The sequence below is a fragment of the Rhincodon typus genome, chromosome 16 (genome assembly GCF_021869965.1).
Source record: "Rhincodon typus isolate 14 chromosome 16, sRhiTyp1.1, whole genome shotgun sequence".
NCBI lineage: Eukaryota > Metazoa > Chordata > Chondrichthyes > Orectolobiformes > Rhincodontidae > Rhincodon > Rhincodon typus.
In genome coordinates, this window is record NC_063347.1 from 16,055,855 (window position 1) to 16,083,817 (window position 27,963).

At 44.0% G+C, this 27,963-nt stretch overlaps 1 protein-coding gene across 3 annotated transcripts in view; it reads right to left on the minus strand.

Annotated features, from left to right (window-relative positions):
* Positions 1 to 27,963, minus strand: part of LOC109927082 (interleukin-17 receptor C) — a 64,394-nt gene that overhangs the window by 28,317 nt on the left and 8,114 nt on the right. For 2 of the 3 annotated variants that reach the window (XM_048606569.1, XM_048606568.1), the window contains exons 2-6: positions 11,386 to 11,407; positions 9,336 to 9,473; positions 6,928 to 7,026; positions 3,532 to 3,656; positions 1,155 to 1,266 (exon numbers count right to left, since the gene is read on the minus strand). In XM_048606569.1, the coding sequence (XP_048462526.1) occupies positions 1,155 to 1,266; positions 3,532 to 3,656; positions 6,928 to 7,026; positions 9,336 to 9,473; positions 11,386 to 11,407 (496 nt within the window). Of the gene's footprint in view, positions 1 to 1,154; positions 1,267 to 3,531; positions 3,657 to 6,927; positions 7,027 to 7,107; positions 7,220 to 9,335; positions 9,474 to 11,385; positions 11,408 to 27,963 lie in introns of those variants that run through there. The other variant, XM_020526981.2, reaches the window with a different exon arrangement.

Genomic DNA, 27,963 nt, shown 5'->3' on the forward strand with positions numbered 1-27,963 from the left:
ACCACTCACTGCAAAAATAGGTTTTTCTTTGTGTCAACCTTGTTTCTTTTTAATGTGGAGGTGCTGGTGTCAGACTGGGGTGGACAAAATCAGAAGTCACACTACACGAGCTTACAGTCCAACAGGTTTATTTGAAACTGCAACCTTTCCGAGCGCTGCTCCTTTGTCAGGTGGAATGACTTCACCTGCTGGAGGAGCAGCACTCTGAAAGCTTGTGATTTCAAATAAACCTGTTGGATTATAACCTGGTGTGGTGTGACTTCCAAATTTGTTTCCTTTTGCCATTCACCATAATTTTTTTTTCTTTAAATGGATGAGGGCATCACTAGCTAGGCAGCATTTATTGCTCATCCCTAATTGCCCTGAGGCCAATTCAGAGTCAACCACATTGCTGTGGGCCTGGAGTCACACATGGGCCAGACCTGGTAAGGATGGCAGTTTCCTTCCCTAAAGGACATTAGTGAACCAGATGGGTTTTTCCAATAATCGGCAATGGATTCAGAGTCATCATTAGATTCTTAATTCCAGATATTTTTATTGAATTCAAATTCCACTATCTGCCGTGGTGGGATTCAAACCCAGGTCCCCAGAACATTATCTCGGTCTCTGGATTAACAGCCCAGTGATAATACCACTAGGCCATCGCCTCCCCCTAGTGTCTTTTGGTTCTCCACCTTCCAGCCATTGGGAACAGCCTCTCCCTATCTACTCTGTCTACACCTGTCATGATTTTGAATGTCTAAATCAATTCTCCTCTTAACCTTCTCTTCCCAGTTTCTCCAGTCTGTTCATATAACTGGAAACATTCTCAAAAAAAAACTTTGCTGCACTCTCTCCAAAGCCGCATTTCTTCATGTCTTGCCATGCTCTTGGCATGGATGTTCACCCAAAAAAGTTCTTCCACAGGTCAGTGATCAACTTTTATTCTGATTTGGGTCAGAAATACAGAATTAAAGCGAGATCAGCGGATTCAGACCAGCAGATATCCTGGGCCTCCTGATCAGTGCTCTGCTTTGATTGCATGAGCAAATCTCCTTCCCAATTAAAATGATTGCTTCAAAACTGACTCCACTCAGCCATTGCAGCATCCTGCACCTATAGGGGAGGGTTTAAACACTTTGCGGATCAACACTGCCTCCTGTTAGCTTACCCACCTTCGACTTTATGTGTCTGTTGCAAATCCTTTTGGTTTTCATGTTTTGGGAAGGCTTTAATTAAAACATGACTGCTCATGTATGCCTGAAAGCATCTCAACTCCACGGTACCCTATTAAGAAAAGTAAAGAACAATGCTTTAACTAATCTTTTCTTGGTGGGCTATTGTGGCTACAATGCCACCTTTACTCAAATGTTGTTAACTTACTCAGTTTTCTATGACCCAGCAGACAGTGTAACTGAGGCACATTTCCTTTGTGTCGTATACATGACAGAGAGGAGTCTGTTCCCTTCCCCAAAACCTGGAAGCTTCCCATGTCCATTAGTAGATGAGGTAGACCAAATGTGTGCTTATGTCTTTGTTCATAGCTTGTTTTTCCTTATAATATGTTGCCATTCAACATTAGAGTATTCAGTATTCGAGGAAGCTTGTACTCCAGAATTCCTGAACATAACTTTTCCTCAGAACTCCAAAGTCCCATTCCAGCAAATCTCCCTGCCCCTTATTCCACTTTCAGCTGAAAGAGCTGACAAATTTGGGCAAAATCGGAACCACAACCGCGGCACAGCCGCTGCATGGTTCTAACAAGAAACTGTGCCGGAGGTCAGTTTCAAAGTGTCCCTCACTTCTGACAGCAATGGTTCTGTTATTCCATTCCCATCCACTCTGCCACACATAACAACTGCTTGCTGTGCCATACAGCTGCTGTCTGTTCCTCCACTTGGTAAAGTTGAGTATACAAAACTGACCTAAACGAATGTAAGAATTTAAAACCCCAGTTCAGGCTGAGATTGGCAGCCCAAAGCTTTCATGGAGAAGGCTGTCCCTGTCCCACACAGAATCAGAGGACAGTACAGCACAGCAGGAGGCCATTCAGCCCCAGCAACGTTGCATCAGATGAATCCAGGATAGGAGCAAATTACTGCAGATGTGGTAGCCAGATCAATCCACTTAGTCCTGGCTCCTGCTCTTCTCCTCTACCCTGACAAATTATGACTCCTTCAGTATTTATCCAGTTCCCTTTTGAAAGCTACTTTTAATCTTTCCCCACTGGCCTACCAGGCAATGCATTCCAAATCCTTTCTTACAAGAAACATTTCTCCTCGTGTCTATAAGACCTATAATAAGACACTTTCTAAATAAAAACAAGTTGTTCACTTCTTGATGCAGAATTGTTTTATAAGGAATCTAGATTTTCAGAAACATGGGAGCCTGTAGGATTCCTCAGTGTAGCAGTGCTGTATGGAGAAATGTTGATTGGTTTCTTTGGAAATAAAAATGGGAAAATTTTGGGAATATTCAGCAAGCCAGACAATATCTTTGGAGAGAAGCAGAGTTCATTTTCAGATCTGTGACCCTTCATTGAGGAAGGGTTAGAACTCTAATGGGTTTGAGGCAAGTATAGAGCAGAGGGAGGCAAGAGGACCAAAATGAAAAGGTCAGTGACAGGTAGGGGATCTAGAAGAGATTCACTACAATAAGGGGTGATGGTGAAAGGTGGTGGGAAATGTTAATGGAACAAGCAAGGAAACAAAATATGGATCTGCAGGAGGTGTAAGTGACAGATTCAGGATTATCAGCAACAGTTTAGTTCAAAACAATGAGATTGGAAGGTATGGGAAGAAATTTTGGACACGATTTTGAGTTGGGACGGTTGCAAAGCACCTAATGGAATAGTGAAGTGCTCTTATTTGACCTTACATTAAACTTCATTGGAAGAAGTGTCAGAGTAGGAGAGTGGCGGGAAATGGAATTAACAGGCAACCTGGTGCTCCAGGTCACATTTGTAGACTGGAAGGAAATGTTCAGTATAGAGGAGGGTGCATCATGAGTAGTGAATACAGTGTACCAAATGGAAAGGGAATGAATAAATTATTGTTCCACCTGGAAGGAATGTTTAGGGGTAACTGAGATAACAGAGGTGTAGAGCTGGATGAACACAGCAGGCCAAGCAGCATCAGAGGAGCAGGAAAGCTGACATTTCGGGCCTAGACCCTGTTCATCCAGCGCTACACCTTGTTATCTCAGATTCTCCAGCATCTGCAGTTCCTATTATCTCTGAAACAAGGAGGGTCTAGGCCCAAAACGTCAGCTTTCCTGCTCCTCTGATGCTGCTTGGCCAGCTGTGTTCATCCAGCTCTACACCTTGTTATCTCAGATTCTCCAGCATCTACAGGTCCTACTATCTCAGGAATGTTTAGGGCCCTGGACACTTGGAAGACAGGGAATAAAAAGATAGGTAACGCATAGATGCATGGCTGTTCTATTAATCAATGTTGACTAACAAATCCCATTCTTTCATATTTGGTCTAATATCATATTTGTTGGCAATGTGAGCAAGATTTTGGGGCTTCCAGCTCTTCCTTTCACACTTACCATTGGTGTAGATCCTGATGATATTTTGAATTCACGATCAGTAGGATGGAATTGAACTTTCAGCACTGCACATCTGTTTATCCCCCCTATTTGCTGATATGAAGAAAGATATATCAACTCAAAACCTGCAAGGAAAAGAAGTCTTTTTATTTCCAAAATAATGTGTCCACAATCACAAGGCCATCCTGGTCAATACTGCATATTGTCTAATAGTAAATCAACAGAGAAACTGCACAAATAGTGTGAGGGGGGCATTTTTTGAAGAAGAAGAAGAATAATAAGGTTTGCTAAATGCTGTATCCATGAATTCCCTGTCAATGTGAAATCTATTTTTTTTTTGGGGCGGGGGGGTGGTGGGGAGATCCAGATGGATCACCTGGCATCAACCTACACACCGGAAAAGACGACGGCAGAAACAGCCCTGTCAACCCTGCAAAATCCTCCTCACGAACATCTCTGGGTTTGTGTCAAAATTGGGAGACCTGTCTCACAGACTAGATAAGCAACAGCCTGACATTGTCTGTAAGGTATGATTCAATGAGTACTACTATGTCCCAGACACCACCATCACCGTCCCTGTATATGTCCTGTCCCACTGGCAAGACAGATCCAGCAGAGGTGGTGGCACAGTGATAGACATTCGGGAGGATGTTGCTCTGAGAGTCCTCAGCATTGACTTTGGTCCCCATGAAGTCTCATGGCTTCAGGTTAAACACAGGCAAGGAAACCTCCTGCTGATTACCAGAAACCATCCTCCAACCTGAACAACTTGGAGGAAGGACTGAGGATGGCAGGGCACAAAATGTACTCTGGGTGGGGCATTTCAATGTTTACCACCAAGAGTGGCTCAGCAGCAGTACTACTAATCGAGCTGGTCAGGTCCTAAAGGACATAGCTACTAGACTGGGTCTGTGGCAGGTGGTGAGGGAACCATCAAGAGGGAAAACATACTTGACCTCATCCTCCCCAATCTGCCAGCTTCAGTTGCATCTGTCCATGACAGTATCATTAAGAGTGACCACCACATAGTCCTGGTGGAGATGCAGTCCTGCCTTCACATTGAGAATAACCTCCATTGTGTTGTGTGGCACAATACCGGGCTAAATGGGACAGGCTTCGCACAGATTTAGCAACTCAAGACTGGGCATCCATGAGGCACTGTGGGCCATCAACAGCAGCACAATTGTACTCCAGCACAACCTGTACCCTCATGGCCTGGCATGCTCCCCACTCAACCATTACCATCAAACCAGAAAATCAACCCTGGTTCAATGAACAGTGCCGGAGGGCATGCCAGGAGCAGCACCAAGCATACCTAAAGATGAGGTGTCAACCTCGTGAAGCCACCAAACAGGACTACTTGCACGCCAAATAGCGAAAGCAGCAAGTGATAGACAGAACCAAGCGATTCCCACAATGGGTCAGGTCTAAGCTCTGCAGTCCTGCCACATCCAGTCGTGAATGGTGGTGGACAATTAAACAACTCACTCGAGGAGGAGGCTCCATAAATACCCCCATCCTTAATGATGGAAGAGCCCAGCACATCACTGCAAAAGATAAGGCTGAAGCTTTCGCAGCAATCTTCAGCCAGATATGCCCAGTAGATGATCCATCTCAGCCTCCTCCCGTGGTCCCCAGTATTACTGATACCAGTCTTCAGCCAATTCGATTCACTCCATGTGATATCAAGAAATGGTTGAAGTCACTGAATTCTGCAAAGGCTACGGGCCCTGACAACATTCCAGCAATAGTACTGAAGACTTGTGCTCCAGAACTTGCCGCTCCCCTAGCCAAACTGTTCCAGTACAGTTACAACACAGGTAACTACCCGACAATGTGGAAAATTGCCCAAGCATGTCGTGCACATAAAAGCAAGACAAATCCAACCCGGCCAATTACCACCCCATCTGTCTTCTATTGATCATCAGTAAAGTGATGGAAGGTGACATCAACAGTGCTATCAAGCAGCACCTGCTCAGCAATAACCTGCTCAGTCACGCCCAGTTTGGGTTCTGCCAGGGCCACTCAGCTCCTGATCTCATTACAGCCTTAGTTCAAACATGGACAAAACAGCTGAATTCTAGAGGTGAGGGGAGAGTGACAGCCCTTGACATCAAGGCTATACTTGGCCAAGTGTGGCATTAAGGAGCCCTGGCAAAACTGGAATCAATGGGTATCAGGGGGCAAACTCTCCGGTGGTTGGAGTGATACCTGACACATAGGAACATGGTCGTGGTTGTGGGAGGTCAAACATCTCGGCTCCACGACATCTCGTAGGGGTTCCTCATTGTAGTGCCCTAGGCCCAACCATCTTCAGCTGCTTCATCAATGATTTTCCCTCCATCATAAAGTCAGAAATGGGGATGTTCGCCAATGATTGCACAATGTTCAGCACCATTCACGAGTCCTCAGTCAGTGTTCAAATGCAACAAGATCTGGACAACATCCAGGCTTTGGCCGACAAGTGGCAAGTGACATTCGTGCCACACAAGTTCAAGGCTATGACCCTCACCAGTAAGAGACAATCTAACCACCACCCCTTGACATTCAATGGTGTTAATGTCACTGAATCCCCCACTATCAACAACCTGGGGGTTACCATTGACCACAAACTCAACTGGACTCACCACATAAACACAGTGGCTACAACAGCAGGTCAAAAGCTAGGAATACAATGGCAAGTAACTCACCTCCTGACTCCTCAACGCCTGTCCACCATCCACAGGGCCAAGTCAGGAGTGTGATGGAATACTCCCCACTTACCTGGATCAGTGTAGCTCAAGAAGCTTGACACCATCCAGGACAAAGCAGCCCACTTGATTGGCACTACACCCACAAGCATCCACGCCCTCCACCACCAATATTCAGTAGCAGTAGTGTGTACTAATCTATAAGATGCGCTGCAGAAATTTACCGAAGATCCTCAGACAGCACCTTCCAAACCCACGACCACTTCCATTTAGAAGGACAAGGGCAGCAGACATATGGGAACACCACCACCTGCAAGTTCCCCTCCAAGCCACTCACCATCATGCCTTGGAAATATATCACTGTTTCTTCATTGTCGCTGGGTCAAAATCCTGGAATTCCCTTCATAAGGGCATTGTGGGTCAACCCACAGCAGATGGACTGCAGCAATTCAAGAAGGCAGCTCTCCACCACCTTCTCAAGGGCAACTAGGGATGGGCGATAAATGCTGGCCAGCCAGCGACGCCCACATCCCGCAAATGAGTAGAAAAAATATGATTATATGACACAGGCACAGCGTGGGATGAGGATCTAGAAATCATCCAGGTGTTGGGTTCCCAAGTTAAAAATCAAGCACAGCAAGTCTGGATTTTGGGTCACTGACTACCACCTTGTGTGGATGATAATCCTTGGATATTACTTAGTTACCTTCATTATATTCTTCGTCCTCACTTTCTTCATCTGCTTCAGAGTCATTGTTTTTACTGGACATGCTTCCACTTCCACACCGATTCCATTTACTTTCCCCTACAGGATCAAAATTGGGAAAGTTACAATCATTGTCTTTTCTTCCCTTCTTTTAAATAAATTCATAGTACATTTGTGTACCATTTGTAAGTGTGCATCTAGCACAATTTAAAGCATTTTAAAGAACTTTTGGATTGCTGTCAATATTGCTACGTTGCTGTGCGCTGATTCTCTTAACTAAGTTTCAGGAACAACACTTGCTTTGACTGGTCAGTTAAGAACTTTTGCTTTTGAGAGAGGAAGTTTCGCCAGGCCTGCTTTGTCCTGGAAGAGGATCTTGCACAATCGTTCGAGCACTTCCCTCAACACTGCACTGCACTGAACTGCCAGCATACATTATGTGTACAAATCTTGGAATGAGGGTTAAACACTGAGGCAAGAGTTTTCCCCAACACACCAAAGATGACATTACGTTCACTAGGCTGCAGGGTAATGTGTGTTCAATGAGATAGAGCCACTAAGGGGGAAACTGACTCCTGTCTAGCCATCTTTTGAATGAGGAACTGGAACTCTGGGAGATCAATTTCTAGGCATGAATGTGTGTGCTTAGTCTCCTCCAGAAGATTGATAATCAGGGCCAAATTCGACAGAATTTATGCAGTACATTCTCCACAGTGACTCAGTAATCTGTTTCTGCACCAGAAACTGCAGCAAAGTGGATTGTATGCTTGCAGACATTAGCTGAACTACAATTCCAATACGATCATGAATAGAATAAGGATTCAGCTAGATGCATGGTCCATCCAGTGGAAGGCCACAAGAAAAATCGCAACTGGCTGGAAATAGGGTGCCACAGGATTGCACATTGATTTTATCTTTACTACCTCAAGGTGACTACAACAGATGCATTTTAGGGAAATTAAATAGACACATGAGAGAGAGAGAAAGGAATGGAAGGCTATGTTGATAGGGTAACATGGAAAAAAGGACAGGAGGTGGTTTCTGCACAGCATAATCACTGGCTCAGACCTGTTGGGCTAAATGGCTTGTTCCTGCAATGTAACACTGTCCCACTTCTTTAGACAAACCAAGTTCAAATGACCGCTTTGCAGAACACCTACGCTCGGTTCGCAATAAACAACTGCACCTCCCAGTCGCGAACCATTTCAACTCCCCCTCCCGTTCCTCAGATGACATGTCCATCCTGGGCCTCCTGCAGTGCCACAACGATGCCACCCGAAGGTTTCAGGAACAGCAACTCATATTCTGCTTGGGAACCCTGCAGCCCAATGGTATCAATGTGGATTTCACAAGCTTCAAAATCTCCCCTCCCCCTACCGCATCCCAAAACCAGTCCAGCTCGTCCCCGCCTCCCTAACCTGTTCTTCCTCCCACCTCAAGCCGCACCCCCATTTCCTACCTACTAACCTCATCCCGCCCCCTTGACCTGTCCGTCCTCCCTGGACTGACCTATCCCCTCCCTAACTCCCCACCTACACTCACCTTTACTGGCTCCATCCCCGCCTCTTTGACCTGTTTCCTCTCCATCTATCCTCTCCTCTATCCATCTTCTATCCGCCTCCCCCTCTCTCCCTATTTATTTCAGAACCCCCTTCCCCTCCCCCATTTCTGATGAAGGGTCTAGGCCTGAAACGTCAGCCTTCCTGCTCCTATGATGCTGCTTAGCCTGCTGTGTTCATCCAGCCCTGCACCTGGTTGTCTCAAATCATTTCCATTGCCTTTTCCCAGCTGCATTCTAAAAAGTAGCGATTGATTTTCTTGCGAACTAGCTTCTGACTGCAGGAGACTGAACAATTAAAACAGTCTCTTAGTGCAATGTGTTTTTCTAAGGTTCTCATTCACTGCTAAGTGTGGGAGATGAATAATGACAAGGTACAGCTCCTAGCAATGGGCACTTGTTACTGCTTGTGAGAAAAATAAACCTTTAACCAACTGGCCTTTCACTAGAGAGTACAATAAATATTTGTGTTAGAGCAATACATAGTTTATGTTAAATCAAAATGTTTTTAAGTACCTGATGAAGAAAAAGGGAACTAAATGTGAGCATAATGTATCTACTAAAAGTACTTCCTTAGACTTTCAAATGCCAGTCAGTAATTGCTCATAAGTAACACATTCTGAAATATTAATCATTACCTTGAAGTTTCTGAATTTTTGAACAGTTCGAGATTACTAATCTGTTCTGAGGAAGGGACACTCGACCCAAAACTTGAACTCTGATTCTCTCCAAAGATGCTGCCAGATCTGCTGAGCTTTTCCAGGAATTTCTATTTGTGTCTCTGATTTACAGTATCTGCAGTTATTTTGGTTGTTATTGAGATTATTAATATTTAGTTCTTCAGCCTTACCTGCCAGTGACAGAGTCAGCTGGACACGTATACATGGGCTACATTTCTCTTTGCAGTAGAGTGTGGTGGAGGTTGTTAAGTTATTCAGTAGGAGTCTGTTCACAGGCATACCTTCACTAATTTCTTCACAGCCACAGTCTGTTAAATAAGAGTTATGAAACAGCAAGGGTAATTGGATTGCAGATAGATCAGAAAGTACAAGGGTCACTTGGCAAAGACAAAGTAACTGCCAAAACAGGCTAGATGGTAACATTATATCCCAAACATTAAATTTCACAACAGCAGGAATGACAGCATGACTGCCTCATAATCCACAGAATGAACTTTGAAGTCACTAAGTTTCAAAGGTGTAGAGTCATAGAGGTATCAAAAGTGTAAGAGGCCCTTTGGCCCAACAAATCTGTACCAGTCAAATATAAGCACATAAATGTTCTAATTGCATTTCCCAGCACTTGGCCCATAGCTTTATATGCCTTGGCATCACAAGTGCACATCTAAATACTTCTTAGATGTTATGTACACTTAGGATAACTAGTCAAGTTGAGAAATTACATTTTGCTTTGAATATAGCTAGACTTGCCTGCAACTGCTCAATGCTACTGTATGATGCATAAATTAGAATCTAAGACAATGGAAGGTAAATAGAAAGGCAACAGAGATGTGGGTGGAATTTTGCGCACACTCCCAAGAGGTATTTAGAGGCAACAGTGGCAATTAATCAGACTATATTGGCACTGCGTGGGTCTCCGCTTTGCCATCAGTTGAGGCCCTCAAGTGGGTGATTAATAATATTCAATCACCAGCAGGCAAAGCAGTCACCATGTGGGTAACCCCAACCTATTCCCACCTTTCACTTCCTTGTTGTCAGGGTCGCTCAGTGATCCCAGGTCTCTCCCCGATTGCACCGCCTACACCTGCCACTGCTCCCACTAACACTGTAGGCAACGATCAGCTACTGGTTTCTGATAGCTCTCAGGGTGGGGTTTCCACCGTTGGGATCATTAGTCACGATAAGAGAATTAAATTTCTTGGGTGAAAGAAACTGGAAATCTGGTAGTGACTGGTAAAATAGGAGAGGGTAACCGAGCAAGAGAGAGACCAAGAAGGAAACGTATAGACAAAGTCACACAGACATTCCCCAACTAAACTATTTCCACTTGCCTGCATTTGGCCCACATCCCTCTAAACCTTTTCAATTCATGTACCTGTCCAGATACATCTACCATTTCCTTTTGAAGAAGTGAAGCTCAATGCAAGCTGGAGGAATAACACTTCATTTTATGTTCAGGCAATTTACAGCCTCCAGTACTTAACACTGAATTCCACAATTTCACAGCATGATTCCTATCCTCCATTTTTCTTACATTCCCCCACTCCACCCCCCAGCCATATCTTTTTTGTGTCTTGTTGACTTTTTCCCTTTTCATCCCATCATTTATCCAAATTTATATATTTTTTACTCCTTTAATCACCATTAGCATCATCTTTGTCTTTTGCTCTGGGTACTCTCATAATCTGTTCCACTCGTTCCCCTCGGTCAGCAGCATATATATCACCATTCCCAAAGTTTGAGTTCTGAAGAAGAGTCAAACAGGACTCAAAATGTCAAACTCTGTTTCTCTCGCCACAGATGTTGCCAAATTGACTGAGCTTCTCCAGCATTTTCTGTTCTTCTTTTGTTTTAGAACAGGTTCAAGACATTAGTTGCTAGCAAGGACCATGAATTGGACAGCCATGGTTGCCTATGTTATAAAACGTGACACCTAAAGAAGTCTTTTGATGAGATTTTACTCTCTGCAGCTAAGTGTGTTACAATGTGCGTCATCACCTCAGTAGCTTATATGAATTAACAGGAGATTGCCACAGTAAAATTCAACATGAATTTCCCTTTGAGCTGCCAGTGTGGGAGAGGCTGTGAAGTGGGCAGATCTCATTGTCTGAATACTGGGGCTTTTGCTGATTATTAGTCAAGTGTAACATAAAAAAGCAAGATGTAATTCACAACTAAATTATTACTATTTGATACCAACAGACTTATAATTATACTTACACTTGGCTTCACACGAAAAGGCCTGCAAAGAAATGAGAGAAACATTTCAAAATTGAAAATGGGAAATATCAGAAATGTCAGTACGTGGCGCATGCTTTTCCTGATGCAAACGGTGATAAAATGAAGTGCAAAGTTTGAAAATTATTCCTTTCCAACAGCGATAGTCTATGAAGAGGTAATAACTTGCACTTGCAATAGTGCCTGAAATATGACAAGAGCCCAAGCAACCAGTTTCAGGGTGGGTTCTCAGTCTGAGAGAGGATGAAAGTAGGGCCATAAGAATGAAAAGAAGAACTTGCATTTATATAGCTTCTTTTCCCACCCATGATGTCCCAAAGCACTTTACAGAAAGGGTGTATTTTTGTAGTGTAGTTACTTATTCAGCAGCTCATTCACACTCAGCGAGCTCCCATAAACCAAAATGCAACAATGGCCTGCTTTTGAGATATTGGTCGAGGGATAAATATGGACCACCGCACTGGCAATGACTCCCCTGCCCTTTTTTGAGATTATAGTACCATGGTGACTTTTACCTACTAATTAAAACAGTCAGGGCCTCAGTTCATCATGCACCAGATACCCAATGGTCTTAAAAGCAGCTGCAAACTCATTGATGAAATTGATTGGAAACACAGAAAGAATCTAGAATAAAAGTCTAAACATTACAGCAATCATCACTGAGATGATTGGTTTGCGACTAGTTTTCTAATAACTGCAGGAAGACTTGTAGAGCAGGAAATTATCAGACACATTCTGGTTGAACTAGGTGCCATTCTTCATATTCCAAGCAGTCTAGGCACCTCCCATTCCTGCAGTCAAAATTTGCTGAGTCACACAGTTCCTTTCCCCAGGCCTGCTGCAAGTTCAATCTCCATTTGTTTTGTTGGACTGAAGCCATTAATATTTCTGTATCTGCAGTGGTCTCTTGCAGTTCTCTAGTTACCTCCCCCTTTTACTAACTTTCATTTCAGCCGCAGCAAGTACTGCTCCCAGTCCCAGTTTAAGACCACAAGACATAGTGGACCATTCAGCCCCAATGAGTCTGCTCCACCCATTTAAAAGAGACCATGGCTGATCTGATAACTTTCAACAACTCCACTTTCCCACCTTATCCCCACAACCCTCGATTCCCATACGGATTAAAAATATATCTCGGCCTTGAATATACTTGAGGACTTGGCACGATAAACTTTTGCAGGGAAGAATTTCATAGATTAGCTACCCTCAGAAAGAAATAAAAATCCTCCTCTTCACGGTCTTAAGTGGGCAAGCCTTACTCAGATTTTACCCTCTGGCCCTAGATTTCCCCACAAATGACAAACATCCTCTCCTCATCTACCCTCTCCAGCCCCAAAGAATATTATATTTTCAATAGGGTCTCCTTTCATTCTTCAAAAAGCCTAACCCACTCAACCTCTCTTTATAAGAAAACCTCTCCATACCTGATATCATCCTTGTGAACCTTCTCTGGACTGTCTTCAATGCCAGTATATCTTTCCTTACTGTTCACATTATCCTATCAAAACTGTTCACCATATTCCAACAATGGTCTGACTGGTTCCTTGAACAGTTTTTGCAAGATCTCCCTATTTTCATGCTCCATTCCCTTTGAAGTAAAGGCCAATAGCCCATTTGTCTTCCCTATTACCCCCTGAACTTGGCTGCTAGCTTTTTGTGATTCATGCAGGAGGGCCCTGAAATCCTCCTGTGCTGCATCTTTCTGCAGTCTTTCCCCATTTAACTAACATTCAGCTCTTTTATTCTTCTTACCAAAGTGCATCACCTCACATTTCCCACTTTATATTCCAAATACCAAGTTTTTGCCCGTTCACCTAACCTAGGTATATCCTTCTGTAGATTCCTTTTGTCATCCTCATTATTTGCCTTCCCACCTAGTTGTGTCATCTGCAAACTTGACGATAGTAAATTCACTTTGCTCATCAAAAGTTGTGAATATACATTTTAAAATTATTGTGGCCCCAAGCACTGATCCTTGTGCAACTCTACTAGTTACAGGTTTGTCATCCTAAAAAAGTCATCTTTACTCCAACTCTGTCTTCTAATAGTTAGCCAATCCTCAATCCATGCTTATGTACTACCCACAACATCACATCTTATTGGATTCAGTAGCCTTACGTGTGGTGTCTTATTGAACAATTTATGGAAATCCAAATTTATTATTTCTACTGTCATCACTGCACTTCAAATCTCCAAACTCCTAATTAATATTTTGAAATCAGCCTTCTCAATCTGCAGCCATTCATTTGCAATAGTTATTACAAACAATGTACAGTGTCTAAGTCATTACTCACGCACTCTTCAATCTCAACTCTTCAGTTACCTCATTCTAGCATCCTGTATTTTGTAGTCAGCAGGTCTCAATCTTCAGGCACCACACTTACTAAAAACCTTCATACTTCTATCTGACAGGCTGTAGAGTTTCATATCCAAGGCTGCATTCAATGCACAAGCACCCATGTGAAATCAGTCTATCAATGCCACTCTTTAGTCATTTCACAAATGCCACTTGCCTGTCATTATGCATGGGCGTCTGCACTAAGCTCACAAGTTTAATCCTTGGCCAGGGGAAGCTCCCTCTATCTGCTCAAATTGTCTCAACAAGAGACAGACAGGAATTTTCTCCTCACCACTGCCCAACACCCAAAATGTTAACAGCTAGAAAAAATACAACCCACACCATTGCAATAGTCACATTTTTCCCACCACTGATTTCACATATTTATTCATGGGATGTTGGTGTCATTGGCTAGGTGGTGGTGAGCCATCTTCTTGAACAACTTCCATCCTTGAGGTGTAGAGACACCCACAGTGTTGTCAAGGAGGGAGTTCAAGAAATTTGACCCAGTGACAGTGAAAGAACAATGACATCGCTCCAAATCAGAATGGCATGTGACTTTGGGCGTGGGGTTGGGGGGTGGAATTGGGTGCGTGGATGGTGTTCCCATGAATTTGCTGCACTTGTCTTTCTAGATGTTGGAGGATGCAGATTTGGAAAGGTGCAAATAAAGGAGTCCTTGTTACTCCAATGTATCTTTTAGATGGTACATGCTACTGCCACTCTGCACTGTGGTAGAGGGAATGTGAAATATTCCATCTCACTCCTAACTTGTGCCTTGTAGATGTCGGACAGGTTTTGAGGAGTTGGGAAGTGTGTTACTTGCTGCAGTATTCCTAACCTCTAATCTGCTCTTGCAGCCATAGTACTGATATGGCTGGTCTAGTTTAGTTACTGATCAATAAAAACCCTCAAGCCGTTGATAGTGGGGTTTTCAGCAATGGTAATGGGAGGGTTAGATTTTCTCTTATTAGAGACAGACAGACAGACAGACAGATAGAGTCACTGCTACTTATTGCCACTTATTAGCCCAAGCCTAGATATTGCCCAGGGCTCACTGCTTATGAACACGGACTGCTTCAGTATCTGAGGAGTTGCCAATGGTGCTAAACATTGTGCAACCATTGGTGAACATCCTCACTTCTGACCTTAGCACGGAGGGAAGGTCATTGATGTTGAGCCTGGGACACTACCCTGAGGAACTACTGTAGTGATTCCCTGAGGTGTTTGACCTTCACCAACCACAGCTATCTTCCATTTTACTCGGAATGACTACCACCAGTGGAGAGTATTCCTCTGGACTCCCAGTTATCTTTTGCTAGAGCTCCTTGCGGTCATACTCAGATGAAATGCAGCCTTGATGTTAAGGATAATTACTCTCTCCCCACCTCTGGAGTTCAACTCATTTGTCCATGTTTGGAACATGTCTGTAATGAGGTCAGGATCTGTGTGGGTGTGGAGGAACCCAATCTGAGCATCAGTGAGCAGGTTATTCCTCTGCGAATGCCAGTATTCAGGATCAGGGCTGAGGGTTTCACAGCAGGAGGTAGAAATGCGGCCAAGGGCCAGGTAAGGAGCAGAATGTGGCAAGAGGTGTGGGGGTCTTGATTTACAGGCAGTATGGTAGCTCTTTGAGGGGGGTTCCTGATATGAAAACAGGGCTTTTGAGGGAGGTACTCCCCCTCCAACTTGTGTGAGGTCTGAGCAGGTTGACATGATGGGATTCTCCTCACCCCTCAGTTCCTCCTACAAGCTTCAAAAATGAGTTTGGGTAAGAACTGGACCTTGTGGCTGATAAGTGGCCATGCAATTAAGGGCTTCAAATGGGACAAGGGAGGGTGGGCTGCCCTAGGTGGAATTTCAGAAAACCTAGAGGCTAGGGCAAAGAGAGGGAGGTGGCAGGAAGGCCAGCGGAGTATTTTACAGGAGGTCTGGCCTACAAACCCAAGAGACAAAAAGGCTCCCACTAAGTGCTCCTTTGAAACTGATGCTCCACAGCCTTGGACTTGCTGAGCACCTGCTGTTTACCACATACCCAACACCACCCCACCACCCCCCCCACCTCCCATTGCCTCACTGGGCTATAAACTGAGTACGAGCTCAGATAGAGGAAGTTGACACTAAAATGATGATCATGGTACAGCCAGAAAGCCTGTCATTCAGGTCAGGCAGGAACAGGAGAAATGTTTTTGAATCGAACAGTGAGAAATGAAAAGGACGTTTGGAAATAACAGGGACTTTCTGATGTGTTGGGAATTCAATGTGCAAAAAGGTGGAGGTGGAGGGTTAGTATTAAGTTCAACGGGTGGGATATTTGGTCCCAAAATTCCACTTTCAGAGAGAGAACAACAGTATATCCAACTGGCAAAGTTTATACACAAGTGCTTTTCTGCTTATTCATCAGTGGGATGTTCTCAAGTAGGTACGTATTTGTTTATTTTGAATACTTGAGCACATGCCTAAAATAATAAAGAGAGAATGTAATGACAATGCATTAAGAATTCTTAGGTGAAGGCTACCGGCTCTTAATCTAAATACCTTTGATATATTACCATTGTTGTTCAGTGGTTGAGCCACGACTGCATTTTGTGCCTCATTCTAAAAGTTGTATAAACCATAATACAGTGGGATGTGTAATTCTTGACTGTCTTAACATCATGTTACACGTTTAAAGGGATATGTTTATGTCGGTATTCAAAGAGATTAACTATGGCTAGTTACCTCTGATAGCGTAGCATATGTGGAAAGTGTGGTGGGAGTAGGAAGGAATGGGCTTTTGGTCCCAAGTTATGTTGGGGGAATGCAAAGTGCACGGAGATACCTCTTTTGTTGGTTCTAACTTACAAATCCAATTGGCTGATGTAAGTGCAAAGTGGCCAAAACATGCTGATGTGAACAGTGAAGGAAAGGCAAATGAATCCATGGAACTGGGCTCATGTAGTGCAGTGGTAGCGTTCTACTCTGAGCCAGAAGCCCTAGGTTTGAGTCCCAACTGCTCCAGAGGTGGGTCATAACATCTGTGAAGAGGTTGATTAGGAAAAAGTAATATATCTGTGGAGTTTGCAAAGCAGCTACAAAATCATTTTCACAGAATATACAAATGGGCAGGTCAGTGACAAGTGAAATTTAATATAATGATACAGTGCACTGAAGAAACAAAAAAAAACCCAAACAGCTTTCTAAATGCTACAATTCAAGCTTTTCCAGATTCTTTGACTAATGCCCAAAGCTATGTGTTTATTCATGCCTCACATGAACAATTGCATGACCTTGCCAATTATTGTTGGTTTGTGTGATGTTGTTACTGTTCCTGGCTCACATGGCAACATTCTGAAATCATCAGGACTTGTACAAATCCAGCTGAATCTTACTTTACTTTTGGCTTAGCTAGGAGTTGCTACACTTTTAGGGTTTTTCACACGACGCCTAGCAAATATCTTGCCAAACTCACCTCAATAACTACCTATCCTGCCCCTGCCCCCTCACTTCATGCTGATCCTGAAACAACTCACAACTCAGTGAATATCTGTCCATAGCACCCGTGCCATCTTCAAGAAGTTGCTGTGTACCCATACAAGCATTGGTAATGCAGCATTGCCCCTCACTAGCAATGTCATGGTATAGTAGCCATGATGCTCATGGCTGACATTTCCTTACACGTACAACCCCATTCTCTCACCCTACTCTCGGTTTAAATCACCAGGTCACACACTGTACATGTCATTAGATCCCACCTGATCACCTTCTCCAAGTCACTGTTGCTCTGTCCCAATACTCACTGTAGACTGGGATTTTATCATAGTCCAGCACAGGCACATCACATACAAGGAAGTAACTGGAGAATTCCAAATATTAACTTCTACTTATAGTCATCAAAAGGGAACATAAACAAAACCAGTCGAGGCTGATGTTCGTGCATGCACAATGCCGATGTGATGACCAAACACTATTTTACAGTCCACCCTAATCAGCTGCACACTGGTATCAATGAACTCCTGTCTGGCTTGTAGTGCCTGACTCAGCTGAATTCTGTCATGCACAAGGATAGCTTCCTCCTCCCCAGTGTCCTCATCTTCCTCCTTGGAAGACAGCGCCGTTCCCCTCAGTTCCTCACGGTCCAGCACGTTCCCTTATTGCCTGCTCCAATTGTTACAGATTATAGCACAATGGGAATGATGAGGCAGCCTCTACCCGGACTACACTGGCCTCCCATTCCTGCAGCACTCAGATCCTGCTCCAGCATAGTTCTGTCAGTGTCCCAGAATGTATGGAGCCTGTACTGGCAGTGCACCTTACGCATACCCAGGAAAGCGGGGCCATAAAACTCTGGGCCTCCTGTGGACTTCACACCACGCGCAGGGATTGTGTAGCTGTATCCTCTGATCTTTGTGCTCCTCATCCTCTGCAAGGGCCTGTTGCTGCTCCAGACCTTGCCCTAGGCTCTGGTCCTCCTGTACCAGCCTTCAACTTCTTAGGAAGGCAGCCACTGTGACCAATATGCCCCCAGGACCCTTAGTGGAAATACCCTGTTTTGGAAACACAAGGGACGAAAGATCTTGGATCTCAGAACAGTCAGTGATGGCATACTCTAGAGATAAGGCCTGCAAACGCTTCAAACTGACACTGACACCAACAACCCAGATGTTGCTGCAGCATTTCCAGTTGCTGTTAGTATCTACTGAATGAACAGTAATGACAAAGATCACAGCCCAGCTGTGGACAATAATCGGCACCGGGCTCCAGTTGGTCTCCAGGTACACCTTCCAAAAAGATTTACATTGTACCTTGCACCATCCTGACAGCCCATTTACACCCATCCTGCCATGTGGAGACCCAACATATTCAACATCAGCACCCTGCCCCCTGCAACACTGGCATTACATCTTAAATGATATCCACCCTGTTCCTCTGTGCTCCCACTGCAGAGATCACTATAGCAGTCACTGCCACTAACCTTCAATTCATAGCCTACCAGACCCTTCAATGCTCTTGTGTGCCTCCCAAATACCCGGGGATGCTCCTGTCACCATGTCCCCACCTCGGTAAATACCTCTGTTTTACCCAACACTTTTGTCATTAAACGCTGCACTGGCTCTTCAACAAGTATCATTACCTACAGCCCATCTCCTGCTTTCTCCCCAGTACTCTTACAACCTATTGCTATCCAGATAATCCTCCAATGCTCCCATGAATTGAACCTCCACCACATTTCCAGGCAGTGCATTCCATGCTCTAACTACTTGCTGTGTGAAAGAGATTTTTCTCACATCACCCTTTGTTTGTTTGCATATCACTTAAAATATATTCGCTCTCATACTTGTCACTTTTTTAAATTGGTTAAAGCTTCTCCCTGTTTAGTCTATCCAGCTGCTTATGATTTTTAAAACCTCCATCAAATCTCCTCTCAGCCTTCTCTCTCCAAGGAGAGCAGTCCCAACTTCTTCAAACTATCCTCACGACAGAAGTTTCTCATTCCCGGAACCAATATTCTAAATACCTCACCAGACATCTAGTCCAATTTGGCCATAAGTCAGACCCTTACAAGGTTCCACCCATTGTCTTTTTTTTCCATAGATTGCTCTGTAAATAGTACCAATCAACTTCAGTGAATTGTTTTTAAGTCAAAATCGATTTAACATTGGTAACAGTAGTTAACAATTAGCACTAAACAGACAAATCCATCTGTTTAGATCCTTTGATTGCTTTTTGTTTGAGGTATTTCTCACAATAAAAAAGATACAATTATCATTAAGCTGGTATTAATAATGTTCACAGTATTGCATTTTTTTTTATAAATTGTGTTCTGCCAGATGAGATAATTTGAAATCACATTGATTTTCTTCACTAGGCAAAGAAACAGCTAAATCAGAACTGCGACTGCACGGCAACTGCGTCATTCACTCACACATTTAAAACCTTTTGAAATACAGACATATCTTTAAAAGAAGTTGACGTGCAAAATAGGCAGACTTTACTCAAGAGATTGGGAAACTTCAATACACACCCAAATGCAGGGTAGTGAATATCGATGACTCTAGCAAAGATAGGTTGTGTCATTCTGCTAGATTAAATTGTTAAATCAGTATCTCAGGTGATGCACGCCAAGTGTTTGCAGTGTTTGGTTACGCTTGAAGGTTATGCAGAAGCATAAATTGGTTAGCCATTAACTGCATTGATTTTTTTTTTGAAAAAACTTATCTGCTTCATGTGCTGTCAAAAAAAAAAAGCCGTACCCCAAATTGAAATGGAAAGATGTTGTCGACAGGGTTTTTCAAGAAAATCGGATTTAAAGCCAAGAAAAACAATACATCAAAAACGATGCTGAATTGTTGATTGCAGTATGCAGTTGCTTCACCTCCTTAGACGGAAAAACATGGGTCATACCTCTGATTTTCTGATAAATTGCATACTGCATAAGGTCCCACAGGTGGCCGAAGGCCTCAAAGTTCCATCTCAAGTCTTTTCTTTTAATATGTTGACTAGCATTCAAAATGTTGGATGAATGCACTTGCATATGGAGAGTACTATTAACACAATTATCATTAAACTGGTATTATTAGTGTTCACAGTATTGCATGTCTTTTTATTCACAGGACGTGGGCATTGCTGGCTAAGCCAGCACTTAATGCCCATACCTAAGAGCCCAGAGGGCAGTTAAGAGTCAACCACGTTGCTCTGGGTCTGGAGTCACATGTAGGCCAGTGAGAATGGCAGTTTCCTTCCCTAAAAAGGATATTAGTGAACCAGATAGGGTTTCTGACAATTGGCAACGTATTCATGGTCATCATTAGACTCGTAATTCCAGATTTTTTTTTTCCCAAACTCAAATTCCACCACCTGCGATAGTGGGATTCGAACCTGGGTTCCCAGAACATTGGCTGGAATAATACCACAAGACTATCACTAAACAGGGTGTCAAGCCTTCAGATTCCAGGATGTTGGGAATTTTACCTGAAAGACATGCCACAACTACACTTCTTTTTAGCAGTAATATGGATTATATGGCTAAAGCTGTGGGCAATGTCTGGTTGGAATTATGACCCTTTGTTTGAGCTTCAGACACACACACACACACACACCCACCCACACAGCAGAAAGTGTTAATGAGTAAAGTGCTTTCACAAGCTTTGCCAAAAACAACTGTTTCAAAGTCCAAACAATGTCTATTTTAGTCACGTAGGAATCTCACCTCTACCAGTACATCACACCCATGTTATTTTGTTTCACCCAATGAAATACTTAATCAGCTAATCTCTTATTTAAGCTAACTCTGACTCAGTTGAAATTTATTCCCAAGTCCTGATGAAGGGTTCTGATCCAAAATGTGGACTTTCCTGCTCCTCTAATGCTCCCTGACCTGTTGTGTTCCTCCAGTTCCACACTGTATCAATTCAGTTGAACTTATTCTCCTCCAACCAGTCCAAAGTCCCTTAACTTTTTAATATGGATTTTTCTTCCCTTTAGAGGCTCCCCATACCATTCTCTTATTTGTCTGCAGTTATCTCTAACTGCTTGAAAGGAGGTGCAGCAGAACAAGTTGAGTTGGTTTGGTATTCGAAGCAGTCTCTACTTCCCTGTAGGGGGCACTTCTTGATGTTCACTTGATAAACTTTCTCTGATGGTTAACAATAGTGAAAGGAGGAGGAGAGGAGTCATTGACTTTAGGCAATATTCATGAAGTACTCAATATCATCATACTCAAGAGTTTACATCCCTTCAAATTATCATGTGCATTTATGAACTTGCTGTGTGAGGAAATCATTTGCATAAACTTTTGTCTGTAAACTAGCTGCCATAGTGTATGTATCCTTGAAGCTAAATGTTTAATTCCACTAACCAATCATACATTATTGTTCATGTTTGCACACCTACATCAGCATCGTAGAAACAAGTTATCTATAATATCATCCAAGCAGCTCCAGCCTACCCATTTTTTCCTTCTCGAAATCCCTGCATACAGAATCACCTTAGTTCATCTTCAGTAATTACAATTATCAGATACATTTTAAACTATCATTCAGACTTCCCCAGAGGTCATTAAGTCACAATGCCTTCTGGTTACGAAGAAAGTTCTATTTTAACATGAAATTCCCCCAGTGGCTTTGCTCTACCCTATCACTGTAATCTCCTATGGATCTCTGAGATAATTGCATTTTTCTATCTCTGGCCTCTGAAGCTTCCCCGATAATAATCGTTCCACAATTGGTGACCATGTCTTCAGTTGCTAAGGGACTAAACTCAGGAATTCCCTCCCTAGGTCTCTGCTTCTCTTTCTTCCATTAACACACTCCTAAAACCTAGCTCTTCAACCAGGCTTTTGATTGTTTGCACAAACATCTACTTATGCGTCTTGATGTCAAATGTAGCCACTCCTCTGAAGCACCTAGGGTTGTTTTTATTATGGTAAGAGGCACAAAGTTGCTATCGCTATTCTGTGCTTTCATTATTATATGGCAGTATTCCTTTGCGCAACAACTTTGATGAAGGAGAAAAAGAATCATTCGACAGTCAAGCTCTATTAAACAGGGAACCATTCTACCATCCACCTGCAGTAGCCATTAAGCTATGGTGTCACAGACTTTTATGCCTGTGGAATCTGTAAATGCAGAGTGTGTTCAATCATATACTTACCGGGAGGGGAGACACCTTGATCAAGTTGTGAATCAGAGCTATTTAGATCATCACTGGATTAACATTGTGATTGGACGTTGGACGTTCGTTGGTTGAGCTGATCTGCTATTGGTGGATCTTTATGTTGGTTTCGGTCCGACGCTAATTCAGGGAAAAGCCAACCGAGAGCACTGGCCTCAGCAACCACCCAAAGCCCCGGAACACAGTCTGGGTGACTGTGAAGGTGGTGGAGGAAGGATCACCAGTTGACCGGACATTCTTTGTGAAGTGAGAGTCCTCCTGGATTGCTGTGGGTTCCAAGCAGTGGGTGCTTTCTGCCTGCGGAATTTTCCCAGTGGGGCTACTTTGCTTCACACTCCTGAAGGTCACAATGGGAGCATCTCCTGAAGGTATTTGATGAGAAAGCAGGAGAGAGTTCCCTCTCTATCCTGTCTGCAGCACTACTGTTCATTCTCCCTGCACAGGGGAGCCAGGTTGTGACAATCTATTTGTACAATGCTCACGTCCCAGTAGCAGATGTCCTAACCTTCCTAGGAAGGTACACGCAGCTAGAAGGCAGCACTGATGTAGTGGACCCCTTTGGAATCTGGAGTAGCAGGGTCACGGTGACCCTGAAGGTGGATGTCAGTGGGAACATCCTCCATCTGGCCTCCAGGTTTGCATTCGGAGGGGGCTGAGGCTACCTGACGTTCACGGGGCAGCCTAGAGTGTGCCCAACCGGGGGGTACGCACCACGCCACAGCTCCAGGCAACTGGGAGTCGCGATGCTCCGACAGTCCCTCTGTCGGACTCCATGGTTCAGAGTGAGTGCTGCTGGCAACGTCCAGGCTGGTCATTCTGGCCAGAGACTTAACTGCATCAGCGATGCAGATGGACGATCCAGAGGGGCTGACAGCGAACTGGACTCCACGTCCAGATTCCAGTTGGAAACAGTAGAAGTCACCAAGCCGCACAATGTCTTCAGTGCCCCTGCAGACAGAGCACAGCGTAGATTCACCTGGTCACGGCCAGACAGATCAATCTGCTCAAGGATACATTTCCTGCTTGTGTCCCACATGTTCTCTGTCAGATCCACTGATGTCAAGCTGGTGTTCCTCTCTGACCACTGCCTCCTGCTGGTCAACAGTCACATACAGGATGACCAGCAGGCTGGCAAGGGTACGTGGAAGCCAAACATTAAATTGTTGACTCCAGGAAACATTGAGGAACTCAAAAGGGGTTACGCAGGTTGGGGAACTGTGAAATCCCTGACACTCCAGCAGAATGGTGGGAAACATCAAGAGGTGTTCAGAAGGTGAGAGAGAGACAGGCAAAACTGTCCAAACTCCAGAAAAGCATGTAGAACCTATTCCTGCTGCAGACGATGGTGGTCAATGTCACAGAGGATCTCAAGGAGTAGAAGAGCCAACAAGCCTCACTCTTTGCCTCCGAAGCCTCCAAGATAATCTTCCGGTCCAGGGTCTGCACCGTGGAATGGGATGAGACGTGCTCGTGTTTCTTCTTCCAGTAGCTGCACAGTGAGAGCTCCGTGCTCAGCAGCCTGAAGGAAGAAGATGGCTCAGTAATGTCATCTCAGTCTGACATCCTGAGGATCAGCAAATCCTTTCATGCCAGACTATATGACATGAAGCCCACAGGTAGCGCAGCCTCCCAGTCATTCCTGTCCTCTAACCCAGAGGTTGTAGAGGACAGCACTTGGGAGATGCTGGACCAGCCAATATCTCTGGATGAGCTTACTAAGGCACTTAAGTCCTCGGAAAAGAATAAAACTCCCAGAAAAGATGGCTTACTGGCCAAGTTGTATTCAGCTCTGTGGGACTTGATTGGCCAGGACCTGCTGGAGGTGTGTGACAGTATGCTTTGGGCAGCTACCACGTGTAAATTCATGAGGAAGGTATCATCACCCTCATTGACAAGCCGAAGGGGGAAGAGGGAGGAAATTAAAAATTGGCGGCTAATATCATTGCTGATCGCAGACCATAAAATCCTGTCTAAGGTCATCGCCAACTGGGTCAGGTCTCCTCTGGGATAGGTGATTCACCCCAACCAAACTTGTGCTACACCAGGCAGCTCAATCAGAGAGTCTCCCACTCCTTAGGAATACAATCGTCTACATGCAGGACAGACAGTGGGGGGGCGTTGGATGCCTGCATCATCAGCCTGGGACAGGATATCGCACATGCTCTCCAAATGGGCTTTGGGAAGAGAATCTGCAATTGGATCCGACTGCTCTACACCAGCATCATTAGTGCAGTCTCAATAAATTGGTGGGAATCAGAAAACTTCCCAATCAGATCTGGAGTCAAGCAGGACTTCCCTCTCTCTGCCGCATTGTTCGTGTGTTGGACTCGGCAAAAGGCTATATACAAATCAGGAAGAATGCGAGCCTGAGAGGGGTGACCATTCCAGGCAGCGGAGGCCTGCAGGTCAAAGCTTCCCTGTACATGGATGACGTTGCCGTTTTCTGCTCGGATCCACTGTCAGTGCGCAGGCTCATGAGCATCTGCGACCAGTTCAAACTGGCCTCGGGTGCCAAGGTAAAAATCGAGGCAAGAGCAAGGCCATGTTCTTTGGGAACTGGGCCGATTGATCCTTCATTCCCTCCACCGTCAGGACAGATTACCTGAAGGTGCTGGGAATAAGTTTTGGAGGGGCCGGGGCATGCACAAAATCTTGGGAGAAGCATATCACCAAAGTGAAGCAGAAGTGGGTCCTTTGGAAGCACCACATCCTCACCATTGCAGGTAAAAACCTGGTCATCAGGTGTGAGGTACTGTCTGTTGTTGTACATAGCACAGGTCTGGCCCATCCCCCCCAAACTGTGCTGTTTCAGTCACCCGAGCCATCTTCTGTTTCATCTGGAAGCCTAAGATAGACCGGCCTGACATACACACACAGACACAGCCATTGTATTGAGGGGAGATGCAATGGGTGGCATGAAATCCAGTATAGGCACAATGGGCCAAATTCCTCCACCTGCACTATATGTAGTCTTTGATTCTATGAATTAATAGACCCTCCAAGGTAACTGCGCTATTCTAAATCTGACCTCTTGTGTTTGTCCATTCATTATTGAGTCATCACTGGTGGCTTTGCCTTCACATGTCTGGGTGCTAAGCTCTGCAATTCCCGGTCTAAACTTCTGTGCCTCTGCCTTGCTTTCCTTCTTTAATAGGCTTCCTAAAAGGGCCTCTTGGTACAAGCTTTTGGATATCTGACCTTCTGGTCATCTGAAAATATTCTTGTGGCTTACTTTATAATGTTCCTGCAAAGAGTCTTGGGGCATTTTGTTTCATTAAAAACGTGCTATATAAATGTAAGTCGCTGTTGTTGAAATATTAGGCAGTTCAGAATGTGTAACAAAAACTGCAGTTGGTGGCCCTAACCACAAAAGTAAATGGAATAGCTTATCACAGCACTCAGATCCTATCTATGCATTAGATCCTTCAATATCCCTCATACATGCTCATTTCGACTAAAATTAACACCCTTTGAATTAATTCATCCTTTGATCTGTTCTTCCATTGCAGTGGGCTTTAATATTTGGGCATGTTGACAGAGAGTTAGCCGCTAGTAATTAATTAATTTACAAATTTATTTTCTTGAGAAACCATTCCTCCTCCTATTCTTATCACTGTGGTGGTGTTAGAACTGGTAACTGGATGAACAACAGGATGCTTGTTTGATGCAACAGGCTCTGTCATTTCATTTAAAGTGAACCGGAAGTATTGCAAAATTATTCTCGAGATAGCTTGATACGTTCCACTGAGAAGCAATAATATCTACTGAAGCATTCTATTCCAACATGTATTGTGTAAGATTTCCGAGTATGATAACTTGCAAGTGCGTACATTCCTGGATGTGTTGCATAATTATAGCCTGATTCACTGAAATTTATTGTTGTTGTATAAACTTGTTGATTTCCTTTAGCAGTCAGTATTTGGGTAAAGCATTATTGGTGAGTAGGAGGGATTGTATGAGGTGAAAGTAAGAACCATTTGATCCAGATAGAACTGGAGGGAATGGGAAAGGGTCTGGATGAGGGGAAAAGTGGTGGAAGGAGGGATCAGAAAGGGCTGAGAGAGGAAAACAGAGGAAGCAGGGAAAACATGGCAAAAACATGAAGGAGGGCAGTCAGCAGTGAAGTGAGGACAGAACAGAAGAAGTGGTCATTTGTTTTCTCTAGTTTTCTGAGTGAGGGTAATTTAAGTGTGCATTCATTGTTGAACTTTGACGAGGGAGGTGTTGGTCAAGTGGTTTTGTTATTGTGGTAGTAGTCAAGAGAACCAGGTAATGTTCTAGGGCCCAGGGTTTGAATTCCACCATAGCAGGGGGTAACATCTAATTTCAGATTTCTATTGAATTCAAAAGTCGAATGATGGCCATTGTTTGTGGTCATAAAAGCCGCTATGCCATCACTAAAACTCTTTCAGGAAACTGCCATTCTTCCCTCATCTGGCCAACCTGTGACTCCAAACCATCCCGTTCTCAAGAAATGGGGAAGCCCAGCAGATCAGGGCAAAAGATAAGACTGAAGCACATTCGCAATCTTCAGTCAGAAGTGCTGACTGGAAAATTTGTTATAACCTCCTCCAGAGGTTCCCAGCACCACATTCCAGTCTTCAACAAATTCTATTCACTCCACATGACATCAAGAACCACTGGATACTGCAAAGGCTCTGGGCCCACGATAATATTCTGACAATAGTACAGAAGACTTCTGCTCTAAAACTTGCTGTACCTTCAGCCAAGCTGTTCTAGTCCAACTAAAACATTGGTATTTATCTGACAATGGTGGAAAATTGTCCAGTTATGTGCTGTACACAAAAAAAAATTCAAAGCGGCTCAACCAGTCTATTCTTGATCATCAGTCAAGGGGTCATCAATAGGGCTATCTATCTAGCAGCAGTTGCTCAGCAACAACCTGCTCAGTTCTGTCAGGGCCACTCAGCTCCTGACCTCATTATAGCCTTGGTCAAAACATGAACAAAAAGAGCTAAATTCCAGAGGTGAAGATGGCGTGACTGCCCTTGACATCAAGGGCACATTTCACCAAGTGTGGCATCAAGAAGGCCTAGCAAAACTGGGATCAATGGGAACCATGGCGAAAACTAAGGTTGTAGACTTGCTCGCCGAGCTGGTGTGTTTGTTGCAGACATTTCGTCACCCTGACAGGAAACATTGTCAGTGCGCCTCCAGTGAAGTGTTGGCGTTCTGTCCCACTTGTTATTTATATGCCTCGGCTTGCTGGGGTGGTCGGCATCACTTCCAGTTCTGTTCTTCAGTGGTTTGTACGTCGTGTCCTGTTCAATGTGTTTGTTGATGGAATTCCAGCTGGAATGCCAGGCCTCCAGGAATTCCCTGGCATGTCTCTGTTTGACTCGTGCTATTATGGATGTGTTGTCCCAGTCGAATTTGTGTCCTTCTTTGTCCGCGTGTATTGAGACCAGTGAGAATTGATTCTCTTGGTAGCTAGTTAGTGCTTGTATATCCTTTTATTGTCAATTTTCTTCCAGTTTGACCTATGTAATGTTTCTCACAGTCCTTGCATGGTACTTTGTATATAATGTTAGTTTTATTGGCTGTGGGCA